General features: G+C 35.8%; 4 protein-coding genes across 7 annotated transcripts; 2 read left to right on the forward strand and 2 right to left on the reverse strand.

Annotated features, from left to right (window-relative positions):
• Positions 1-1,229: 1,229 nt before the first annotated feature.
• Positions 1,230-3,832, reverse strand: LOC143178532 (dynein axonemal intermediate chain 4). Its single transcript, XM_076377257.1, has 3 exons — positions 3,348-3,832; positions 2,691-3,084; positions 1,230-2,615 (listed from the first exon to the last, which is right to left on the reverse strand). Exons 1-3 carry the CDS (start codon positions 3,830-3,832, stop codon positions 1,230-1,232), a joined length of 2,265 nt encoding a protein of 754 aa, XP_076233372.1.
• Positions 3,833-4,533: 701 nt separating this feature from the next.
• On the forward strand, positions 4,534-6,649 carry LOC143178022 (E3 ubiquitin-protein ligase RNF185). Of its 4 annotated transcripts, none has more exons than XM_076376430.1 (5): positions 4,534-4,852; positions 5,594-5,755; positions 5,837-5,968; positions 6,048-6,217; positions 6,294-6,649. In XM_076376430.1, the coding sequence occupies exons 2-5, from the start codon at positions 5,607-5,609 to the stop codon at positions 6,383-6,385; spliced, it is 543 nt and encodes a 180-aa protein (XP_076232545.1). In that variant the 5' UTR covers positions 4,534-4,852; positions 5,594-5,606; the 3' UTR covers positions 6,386-6,649. The 4 variants fall into 4 exon arrangements, with proteins under 4 accessions (XP_076232545.1, XP_076232546.1, XP_076232544.1 ...); XM_076376431.1 differs by having other exon boundaries at positions 5,598-5,755; XM_076376429.1 differs by lacking the exon at positions 4,534-4,852 and adding an exon at positions 4,863-5,186.
• A 1,854-nt stretch (positions 6,650-8,503) lies between these two features.
• Positions 8,504-9,543, reverse strand: LOC143178024 (selenoprotein M-like). Its single transcript, XM_076376433.1, has 4 exons — positions 9,312-9,543; positions 9,137-9,207; positions 8,734-8,803; positions 8,504-8,668 (listed from the first exon to the last, which is right to left on the reverse strand). The coding sequence occupies exons 1-4, from the start codon at positions 9,408-9,410 to the stop codon at positions 8,567-8,569; spliced, it is 342 nt and encodes a 113-aa protein (XP_076232548.1). The 5' UTR covers positions 9,411-9,543; the 3' UTR covers positions 8,504-8,566.
• An 853-nt stretch (positions 9,544-10,396) lies between these two features.
• Positions 10,397-11,204, forward strand: LOC143177930 (cytochrome c oxidase subunit 6A1, mitochondrial). The gene is made up of 3 exons (XM_076376256.1): positions 10,397-10,557; positions 10,812-10,960; positions 11,029-11,204. The coding sequence occupies exons 1-3, from the start codon at positions 10,461-10,463 to the stop codon at positions 11,110-11,112; spliced, it is 330 nt and encodes a 109-aa protein (XP_076232371.1). The 5' UTR covers positions 10,397-10,460; the 3' UTR covers positions 11,113-11,204.
• The last annotated feature ends 1,299 nt before the right edge of the window (positions 11,205-12,503 follow it).

The raw sequence follows: 12,503 nt of genomic DNA on the forward strand, positions 1-12,503 counted from the left end.
ACTGTTGTGAATGTTTGAACTGAGCCATCTTTGAGAACTGAGCAGACGCGCCATCTGAGTGAAGTTGGTTATACTAAGGTTTTCGAATGTATTCATAGATGAGATATTGAATTATTTTATGGGCTAAGAGAGAGACTAAGGACTTCAGCAACAGTTAATTAAAGGGTTATACCATGAGAGTTACTTCGGTCTGGGACCACCGGCGATCCCTCGAGGGATACCCTGGACTACATTCCTGACTAATCTCTCGTCCTGAGTGCTAGACCAGTCCAGGTAGTCCTCCCTAGAGGGTCGCCAGGGTCATCCAGGGCCATCCGCACCTGCCGGAGGCTCCGACGCGAGTGAGATGCTCGTGGTCCTGCAGGGGTATGTGTACCCTCTGACTAGAAGTGGGGCGCCCAATGAAGTTAGTTCTTTGGTGGTGGAAATTATGAGATTAATTGAACGAAGAATTACTTTGCGAAAAAAAATCATAGAGAAATGATTCTGTACTCATTTGAAAGGGCAAGGCCTTTACTTTTTTGCCCCTGAATTGATCTTCTCCGAAAAAATTTTTCTAATCAACAGCAGGTCAAGAAAGAGAGGGTGGTTTCTTCCGAAATCTTAGGCAAATTCAACTTATTCTCCGGGTCTCGATAAATTTTTTTGAGGACTCGTTTTGCGATAGATTACAAGTCTAAAGCCTCCTCTTTCGAATGAGACCTTAAAAATTGTCGTACGATTTTTTTTCGCCGAGTTATCGAAGTCTGAATGAAAAGTGAGCCGCCAATCATGAAATCACTCAGTGATCCAAAGATCGAAAAAATTGTCAATCTTTGAACTGCTGTAACTTTGCGAAAAAAAATCGCACGGTAGTCAGCCTGTACCCATTTGAAAGGGTAAATCCTCTACTTTTTTTCTCCTGAATTGATTTTTCTCGAAAAAATTTTTCTACTTAGCGCCAAGTCGAGAAAGAGAGGGTGGTTTTACCCTAAATTTTTGCGAAATTCAGATTACTCTCTGGGTCTCGATAAATTTTTTTAGGGACTTCTTTTGCAATAAATTTGAAGCCTGAAGTCTCCCCTTTCCAACGAGACCTTAAAAATTGTCGAACGATTTTTTTTCGACGAGTTATCATACTTTGAATTAACAGTGTATTGCTTTATGTGCAATTTAATAATCTAGACGTAATATTTTTACAGAAAGTGGAACTATGACTATTATAGGATGCAATTATGATTATTTCTCTCTCATTCGGTAAACGGTGGCCCAAGTTTCTGCAGCTTTTGTAAAAGATTCGGTTCGATGACCAAAGCTTTCTTAATCGACTGGACTAACACCGTCTCCTGGTTATACGGAGGGAATGGCATACCCTCTAAATTATAGATATACACAGCACCCTCTACATCCGCAGCTACGAGCTGATTCCCATCCGACGTGAAATCAATCATCACGAACCTCGCGTTACTAGGCGAAACAGTGACAGACGTAGACGTGTACGTCTTTCTCCTGATATCCCAAATGGAAATCTCATTGCTAGTAACAGTAGCGATAATCGTCGAATGAACAGGACTCCACGCCGCGTATCGAACACAAGCCATTGTCGTCGATAACGTAATCAGTGGCTCTGTGATTCCCTCCGCCCAGATTCTCGTACACCAATCGGCGCCACAGGTGAGAAAAATCTTCGGGCAAAATGGGGAGAATATCATCGAATAAACTGGTCCATCGTGCGCTAGAAAACTGTCTATATGCTGATACAAATAATTCGTGGAACACTTGTAGATGCAACCCTCGTTTGAGCCCACAAAGTAGATGGTGCTTAAATTGGGATGCCTGCGGAGTACCAGTGCCCCAGGACTTCGATTGATCGATATATTGTACAAATTACAGTGCACAGTTCTCTTCACCCCTGGAAGAGTACCCTCTATCCTAAACACTCTCATGAGACTGGTCGACTGAAAATCCTCGACGTATCGATAGCAGTAAATATGGCCATCTTGGTCGCAAGTATAGATCTGCTCCTGATAATCGAATTGTTCATCGCCAGCCCACCACTGAACCTGCCATTGCGGGGAGCACGAGGGGGACGTGATCCTGTCGCTTCGTCGCACCACGTTCAGATCATACCTGCTTACGTCGATCACTTTGATCTGACCACTGTAGAAACCAACAGCCAGCAGATTCGGTCGATCGTGGCTCCAACCAACGTCTGACACTGGGCTATCAAACCAGTACAATCGACCTGGCACGCGAGGATTCTTCGCGCTCCAGATCAAGACCAATCCATCCTTCGTCCCAGAACCAGCTTTCGCTCCATATCCCACCGCTAAAATATTCGTATTCGCATAATTCCATTCAAAGCTGGCTACAGGTCTCCCATTGCTTTCCTCATAAGTATGTGTCCAAAGCAGATCCAAGGTATATGTGAACTCTAGGTCAAGACTGCAAGGGTCCTGCTTGATCAACCCTGTGAAACGCTTCTGTGCGTGGAGGAAAATATTCGTCGATATGATACGTTCCATTACTTGCACTGCGTACGCGAAACTTGGATGCTGGAATATGTAAATTAACTCTTCTTCAGGGGTTTTCGATTTTTTTTGAATCTCCGTCTTTGGCAGCTTAGATCTCGCCTCCTGGAATTTGGAAAGTGGATCTTTAAGAAAGTTGGAGAGTAATTGATTTACTTAGACCTGAATAATCTCTTAGACCTGTGTCTGCATAAATTGCTGCATAGATTCCTCCGTGTGTACCACAAGCACACCATTCTCCTCTGTCATCAACTCTGGTGCAGCGAAGACATCATGCATGACCCAATTATTAACGAAAACTCCCGCGTTCCTCCGCGTGATTTTGTTAATATGCGTCCCTCGCGATTTCACGAGGACTTGCAGCGTCTGCGTTTCTGCATCCACCAGCTTCCTATTCGACCCTGGTCCAACAGTCTTGTACTCATAGCTCTCGTTCTCCTCTTTAATCATCTGACCCTCTGACGTGCGCAAGTCTCCGGTTCGAGGCTGCATCTCGAATATGAAAAAGGTTTCCGTCTCCCTCAGAGTGATCGTAACAGTCTCCGGCCGAGTTGTAAAAATATTTGGATCGATACTGAATAAACAGAAGAGGATTAGATGTACACTGATGAACGTAACTCTTTGCGGACGCAGTATTTTTCTCCAATAAACGTAACGAGCAAGGCATATTTGTTGATCTTTTATTAATATTGCTTTTAATCACAGCCCGCGTCCTCAAAGGGTCAATATATTACAATTAAGTATTAACAAACGTAAATTAAGGGTATATATTAAACGTTAATTTCTTGGCCACTCGTGGTATTCAACTTCCGGTTCAGAGACTCGTGTGGAAATTACCTAGGGAGATAGAAAGCGGAAGGAGCCCTATCTGTGTCCTCGATAGGCACTTCCTCTGATTGAGTGGATAATAAACTTTGGAACTGCGCATCGTCTGCTGCTATAGACCCAGAAGGAAGCGAAGAAGTTCTTATGAGCAAGGATGAGCTCGTTTTTACGCTGCTCATAGCGGAACCAGTGGGAAGCAATTGACTTCCGCTGCCAGTTTGAGAGAGTTCGATCGCCTCAAGTGCGGTCATTTGTCGCATGTCGATCGAGCTGAATGCTGGATGAGTCAATAACTTGGGCGTGACATCGACGTTATCCTCTATCACGTGAATCCCTTGTCGTTGCTGCAGCAGCATTGAGGTTATGTTCTTTCCAGCCGCCTTACGCGACTTCTCTATTCCGCTCAATTTAAATCTGGATGAAGAAGGGCTGTCGAATTTGCCGCTGTAGACTTTCGAGAGCATTCTCTGAGGCGAGTCTGCTTCTGGTGCTTTCATCCTAAAATTAAGAGATTTACCGCAGGGTTATGAGCTGCTTATTGTGATACGTTTCATGAGAATGATGATACCTGGTGTCAAATGCCTTTCACAGATCTGAAACGTTTGTTTCGAAGGGAATGAAGCATTCATACGAATTTCTGGAAACAGTAGAGTCCTACTGTAATAAGTAAAACGTTTCTCTGGTCAATTCTGATGAATACTTTGACTTTATTTTGAGTAGTACCATGGTGATGGAGAGAAATCAATTTGAAAGTAAATGTAGCTCTATGGGTATATTTGAAACTCTTTTTTATTACTGGAAGAGAACAGCTATCAACTTTGTAAAGCTCATAAATCTATAATATTTTCGTAGTACAAAACTTCTTAGTTCCTGAATACTAAAGAAGACTTTATAAGACAGATATACTGAAGATAAAGAATAGAGTGTTCTCCAACTTGCTTTTAATATTTCCTCCTAATATTATTTCGCTGCTATCCTTATCAAATAATCATCAATACTATAATACAGGTCCTTAATCCTCATTGTCAGAATCTCTTTCCATTTCTCGAACACAGCTCTTTGAAATTAGAAAAAGCTACAAGTAGCGACCTCTGTCAGCAGAATTTCCAACTAATTACCGTTATCTCACAAGGACGGTCGATAAAGTTTAATATAGTGCGCTGTTAGCAGTACAGCGTTAATCAAGTGATAGTTTTAAGTGGTCACATTAAAATACAGGACAGCAATCGTGACGATAACGAAAGAAGTTTCATAAAAAGAAGAGGTTGAACCGTATAATTTCATACAATCAAGCGTCACCGATACCATTTACGTGCGTCAGCTCTAACGCTCCAATGTGAAAACTCTTACGTGTTATTCGGAACATCCGTTTCGCGAAAAATCATGAAAATCATCTGATGGCACTTGCGCAATTGCGACAGTGGTGTACGTGATACGTCAGGATTATTTTTTGGGACGGGCGTTAAGTTCGCGGCTGTGATAGGACGATAAGGGGGCCCCGCAGGCGAAAGGCCAAAGTAAGTGACACGAATTATGTCAGCAATGGCAGACATAGCTCGATTCGTATTTTGACGGGACTCGCAACTTTCGTCTGCCAAATATTGCCCGATGAATTTCGATCCAGTTTCGATTTTTGACTGTTAATTAAGGAGGCTGCTTTTTACCCAAGGGGCCACCTTCGGTGATATCTTTCTTTCGGGAGATACGAATGTACGAAATGTATCGAACGTTGTTTCTGTTTCCATCCAGTTGCTTCTACGCTTCTTATCGCGAACACATGACTTCCGATTATAATCGTGAATGATTAATGTATTCGAAGAAAAAAAAAAAAAAAACGATTTTCGAACAATTGTAAATACGAATTTCATGTTTATTTTAAATATATGAGATCTTAACCTTTATTCGTTTCCTGTCGTTTACGTTTAATGACTGTCGTTTCCAACAGATACTTTACGAGGATTCTCATATTGGTTCCCTAAATTTTTTTCTTGTTTTTTTTCCCAGTCAGATTAATGTCGTCAAAGTTTAGTAATAAGGCATTCGTGCATCGTTAAAATTTCTTGTCCGTTGTCGTCGATAAATTCAAAAGTAAAAAACTCATCGTCGACAAATAGTAAAAGTAAAAAACAAGTAGCTCTGTCGTTCTTGTACTTCGGGAGTTTTTGCATCGTATTTAAATGAAATGACTACGGAATTTTCATAATCGATGTCCTGTATGTTATTCGACGAAAGTAACGATAGTTAATCCATTTTTTAAGCAAGTTGTTTAAGATGAGCACTACGAGGGAACAAGCAGGACCTTCCAAAACATGGGATTCTACGACAGAAGAAAAAGAAAAGGATAATCGTAATTTTGAATGCAACATTTGCCTTGATACTGCAAAAGATGCAGTTATTAGTATGTGTGGGCATTTATTTTGGTAAGATTAATACTGATACCTTGTGAACATATGTTGTTGCATCTATGATGTAATATCACGTAATTTTAATTGTATATATAGTTGGCCATGCTTGCACCAGTGGTTAGAGACTCGTCCAACAAGGCAAGTTTGTCCTGTTTGTAAAGCAGCAATCAGCCAAGACAAAGTCATTCCTTTATACGGACGTGGAGCCACCAGGCATGAAGATCCAAGGTATACTTTTTTACATATTAATTAATTACACTTTTATGATTTAATAATACACTACACATGACATTCTATAATATTTTAGAAATAACGTTCCACCACGTCCGACTGGACAAAGGACAGAACCTGAAAACAATATTGGATTTTCTAGTTTTGGATTTGGAGATGGTTCTTACATGTCATTTGGCATTGGAACATTTCCATTTGCATTTTTCACATCTACTTTCAATTTTGGAGATACTCGAGCAAGTGCAGGTACTACTCTATAATATTCTATGGTAATGGTTCCTGTTTCTATAACAGTGTGATTCAATATATGGTTTTTGCACAGATGCTAGAGGAACACCTGAAGAAGAGCAGTTTCTTTCAAAGGTTTTTCTATGGGTGGCACTGGTATTTATTTGTTGGCTTCTAATGGCGTAACATTTCTGTTAAACCACACTTTTTGCTCCATATCTTGTAATCCTATCCACTTGTTGGATTGGTTCATTACATTTTTATTAATACATCAGCCTTTTCCCGTTTGTGTAATCGTTGTTACTCGCCGTAGTAACTACTATGCCTGCTTGAATAAACAAACGGGTTTGCAATTGTCATAAATCTGCTAATATTTTTACATGTACATACACGTTTATTTTTGTTCTTTTGTGATTATATCAGAGAAATAAATTTTTTATCCAAACAGAATGATATTGATGTCATTATTGGTACAGCAAGGAAGGCACAGATTGCTTCTTTATCTTTTAAACATATTCAAGCAGGTTATTTTTATGGCTTCAAAAATTCTGGAAGCAGTTCTTATGATATTTGTGTATATACATATAAATATAGCACTTCAGATATGTAAGATAATACCTACTCTACGTAAAGCATATATAGTTGGGTTTTATGAACAACCCAAGCAATGTAGTTTTATTACATTAACACGACCTATGCAGTGTTTACCAACTGCTATATAAAACAGTGTATATAATCTAGTTGTTAAGTCAAAGTAATGCGATACGTAAGTGAAAGGTTACACATGTAAACATAGCTTATTTATTTTTGCTTTTATTTGCATCGCAGTAATAAAAATGGAAATGGTAATTACGAAGCGATAAATTGTCACATAGCTACGAGAAAAAAAGTAAAGCTGAGTCGTTTACACTTTGATTCAATGTTCTGTCAGTAATAGAGCTGATTGGAAGTTGACATTCCATGTATAGTATACTATCAATTATATGAAAGTTATCGAATCTTGCAAATGGAATATTTGTAATTGAATGTATTTATAAAAATACATTACCAATGTTATTCATTAAACACAGTTTGTAAATCCTCTAAAAGTTCCACACTGTAAATTGCTTTACACGTTTCTTTCATATATTGCCGCTAGAATAAATTTCAAATAAAAATATAAATACAGTTTTTTTTTAATACGATTACTACCCTCTCGTATTTACTGAAAAAATCTAATATCAAATAATCACAGTAGTACCAATTATAAACTAAATTTATTATTAAGGATCATAAATATACACATTCAATAACATGAATAATTTCATTTAAGTGCACTGTAACATTTCAAAGCGCAGATGAATACATTATAAAAACTCAAATCGCAAATTATTCTACTTAAATTTAATATGCATTAAGTATCTTTGATATAATAGCTTTATATTTGATATAATTTGGTGCCTTTGTTTTACGAGATTCACGATTTTTATTGCTTACACATTTTTTATGTTTTGTATCGAATGTGCTTACATAAATGAATTTTTTGTCATAACAACAAAAAATAACGCAGTGCAAAAGATGAATAGAATGAATAGGCAAAGGGTACCCTACTACATAAGTTTCAGTTGTACCAGAAGCCATTGTAAAGATAAATTATTTTACTTATATGTATAATTAAATAAAAGCCACAATCAAGATGATTCAACATGAATCTTCAATTAATTTCAATTGCTCCTGATACTTTTAAAGGTAATAAAATTAAATTTGAATCATGTAGAATTTTCTCAATTCATTTTTTCATTGTATTTGAAATGTTTGAAATTATTGAAGCATTAATAACTAAAACTTTTGAGTAAGGGAGCCCAAGCACTCCATAATAATGATTTTGATCACATTATGGATCTAGTAGTTGTATCACAGATTGCAGCTCCACAGGGAGGTAATATATAATGCTCCCTCATCTATGTGAAAATGAGGTATTCAAAGACAGCAACTTGTGCATCAAAAGATTCCTACATTATTCACTATCTTGTGCTTTAATTATACTTCAACTATTAAGTATCTAATACAGTGCAATATATGCAATTCTCCCATTTTTATTACTTTACAGGTATGTATCAACTGCTCATTCAAAATATGTCTATCATACTTACTGCAATTAATATTCATGAATGGACATTCACTTTGCTTTAGGATAGCTGATAATACGAGTAAACTACACCTATTTTCATCTACAGAAAAAGGACCATAAAAAGACAGTACTATTGAAAAGAACAAATCAGCATACAAATTAAAATAATACATTTCTTAATAAACATTATAGACTTATTTCTCCAATTTATAGATATTTATTCATTTTGATACTGAATGCATTATTGATTTTATGTTTTATATCTCATCTTTTGCTACCTTTTTGGTAAAACCTTTAGAAACTAACAAATCATTACATTCCTCCCTGGTCAATCTTGACAAGGTCAATCTTTCCACTTCCTGAAAAAATTAGAAACATGAGATGTCCTTTAATATACAATATTTATTAAGTAATTGTACTTTACCTCATCATTTTGATTAAAAAGAACAAGTTCTGGAACTGCACCTTGAATGTGCTTAAATTCAACATTATTACTATGATATCTGGTAAGGATTTATACAAATTAAATGATGAAAAATAAAAAACTACATGCCACTGCAACATTTAAATGATACTAGTGCTTAATATTTCATTGTAATCCATATAATAATATAGGTTTCTGGCTGTGATCATGAAGTCCAAAGCTTCAAAATCAGTCAGTCCATAATTACAAATCTTATGTAAGAATGCAATTATTCATCCTTGATTATGCTTAAAAAGTATGTTTAAATCCAGAAGAGTAGTAAATACTTCTTCAAAGATATCCAATTCTCAATGACAATGTAAATTGCACATGTAATATTTTAATGAATCTTAAAAAAGGATACTAATGAGGAAGATCCTCGAAGATAAACTGCTTTACGTCAGGCAGCCGGTTCAAGCTGCAACCACCGCAGCTCTGGAAAGATTTTTTAATGCCATAATCCACCCCGATTTAACAGAAAAATGTAACAAATAGCTGTCAAAGCATTTGCCCTTATAATAACGCGAGCATTTAATTACCTCGACCCTTGCAGATGCATAAGCACTGGTTCCCGAATCGACGTGGGAGACTGTAAAGGCAAACGCAAGAAAATAGATGACAGCTACCGTAGGAGCCATGTTTAATGCACTAAACGCACTGATCTCTCTATACAGTGGATACGGAATGCGGCTTTTGAGAATAGGGAAGCTCTGCGACTGGAATCGCGTCACTAATAATTCAGCAAAATGCGTTTATTTATTAATCTAATAGGAATGTGATAATACAGAATCATTGTAGAGTCCTTGTACAGCATTATGCAACGATAAAAGTTCATGGAATTTGTTTATTTATTAGAAAACTGCATTTGAAAAAATTAGCAAAGGCAATGGTGGCGCCATCCAGCGGTGGCGCCTTGGAACTAAACAGCAAGTTTCTAAAAATTAGTTCTAGGGTGCTACTGCTAGATGGCGCTAGTGTCGCGTGAAATCGGTCATGAAGGATCGTATCATCAGGGGCTGGTGCCCCTTTATAAAAAAAATTGTTAAATGTTTCAAAAGCAGTAAATTAACAATGTTACAATGCAAAACGATAATAGGTGATCTTAGTTAATTATAATCTATGCGTATTTGCTGATAGAGTAACAAATAACGGTACAAATAATCAAACAAATGTCAATTTACTGTTTCTATTTAAATAATCGATTGTTTATGCAGTTATTAATATATTTGCAATCTATTCTTTTCAGTCTACGTGATTATGTGCAATTTTGAATAATAAAGTAAGCGTTTAATGGTTTTTTAACATTTAAAGTTTATTCTTTGGGGGCCCTGTCTTCAGTATTACGAACCTGAACGAAAAATATTAGTTCGCGGGCTGCCGCTAGATGTCGAAGCTGTCGCCAGTAACTTTTCTTAAGGGCCGTATCTTTAGGGTCCGGTGCCCCTAACAATTTTTTAAATTCTATTTTTGCAATAAATAAACAATTTTCATGAACTTCTATCGTTGCACAATGATGCATAGAGTCTGTACAATGATTCTGCATCATCATATTGCCCCTAAATGAATAAATAATTAATTTTCTCCAAATCGATTACTATTCATCGTCCTCTGGTGGCGAGTTTGATAAAGATTCTGATCTAAATTAGGTAGCAAGAGCAGCGATTGACAGTGGCTGCATCGAACTCGAAATGGCGAATGTGAAGAAGTTGGGCCAATTTGGCCATAGCTTTGTGCGGCGTATGGCTATTGTGAAAACGGTAGAACAACGTTCACATGACAATCCAGGTAATCGATACAGGTTTAATAAATCGTATGATGTTGAAACAATTGCACTTTGATCTTAATCGTAGTCAATACGTTTAAGTACGTTGCCTATTATTTTCTCAAATTTAATTTTACGATATCATATGATCATGTATAACATTTGAAATAATAAGAAAGACTATGTAGTTAAACAATTTCTAGTTGTCATGATTTTAAAGCAAGAGTTTCGTTTAGGTTTACTATTGAACATTACATAAGTGCAATTTTGATTCCAGAGAGTACAAAGTTATGGAAGAGACTCACTCTCTTCGTAGCTTTTCCTACAATAGTTCTAGGAATGGTTAACTCTTACATTAGGCACGAAAAGTCACATGGCCAACGACCAGAATACAAAGAATATCCACATCTAAAGATTATGAACAAGGTAATGAATGGAATTTGAAGATGCAGTTAGGAAATTATATTGTTTAATTGTTTTAATTTTTTTTATAGCCTTTTCCTTGGGGAGATGGTAAACATTCATTCTTCCACAATCCTAAAACGAATTATGTACCTGGCGTTGGTTACGAAGAGTAATTATTGAAACAGAAGCAGTAGTCTTTACTTGTACATACTCCGATCATGTATTGTTTTGCAAACAGTAAAACTAATAAAAGTAATGAAATGAATTGATATTTCTTATGATTTTATTTGAAAGTATTTTATATGGATAATTCATATGCAGTGGAAGATGAATAAAACTGTGAACAAGACAAGTGTTTTATATACAATCGTTTACCTTATGAATCCTGCATTATAGATATATTTAAATAAGAAACAAGAACAATTTATTTTCCATATTTAACTCTGTACTTTTTTTTGTGTTTATTGTATTTATACAAAAGATAATAATTTATAAAAGTTTTGTAGAAACACTAACTCTTAAATTTTAGCACAAAGCAGCAACAACAAATACTGTTTAACATAACAGAGTCACAATGAATGCATATTGCACTTAAACAAATGAATATGAATTAATACGTTCATAATCTAAACTCCTAGTAATTTCTATATCCAAGATAATAAGGTTCCTATAATAATAAACATATTGCCTCTTTTTTTCATTTAACACTACATCACAATAAAGTCATTAAGTTTATCATATATTATTTAACAGAACTCATTATGTATTATTATACATAGGTGTGTATATGTATTGCACATGATAATACATAATAAATTCTATCTAAATGAAAAAAATAACAATACTGGAATTTTAGGAAAATATGAAAAAGTTTTGTATTTATAGTCTAAGAAAGGAAAAAATATTCCATCAACTGTCTTATGTAAATATTTTTTTAACTAAAAATAAAAGATTATCTAATTAGAAAACAGAGAGCATTTTCAGTAATATTATAAATATTAAAGTGACTTGATTAAAGCAGATACAAATACGAAGATAAGTGAACATCACAAGTATTAAGTATGCACTAAACTGCTTTGTATAAAATAGTTAATAAACTGCTATTCTTAAACATAAATATTTTTTCCAATGAGAAATGACTACCTGTATGAATTATAGGACTGTGAACATGTTAAGATAATAATGATACTTTGGTCAGAAATATAGGCTTTTGTCTACTGGTTTACAGTTCATATAGTGCTCTTCCCAATGTAACTCCGAACATCCCTTAGAACAGTATTTAGCTTCCAAACAACGTGAACATGCTACAGTACTTGGTCTGCTGCAATACAAACATATCTTAATTTCTTCTTCCTCAACATTGCCTTCTGTAATGCTTTCAAATAATTTATTACCATCTCCCATTTTCTCAAACGCTTCCAATGATATAGTCCTAACATCTGCAATAAATGATTCAAAATCCTTTTCTATCAATACATCATCTGTCTCTGTATAATTAGAATAACTAATATCATCATCAGGACTTTCAGGAACAGTTTCTGTACAAGGTTCACAGCCACTAATT

The sequence above is a fragment of the Calliopsis andreniformis genome, chromosome 4 (assembly GCF_051401765.1).
Source record: "Calliopsis andreniformis isolate RMS-2024a chromosome 4, iyCalAndr_principal, whole genome shotgun sequence".
Lineage (NCBI taxonomy): Eukaryota > Metazoa > Arthropoda > Insecta > Hymenoptera > Andrenidae > Calliopsis > Calliopsis andreniformis.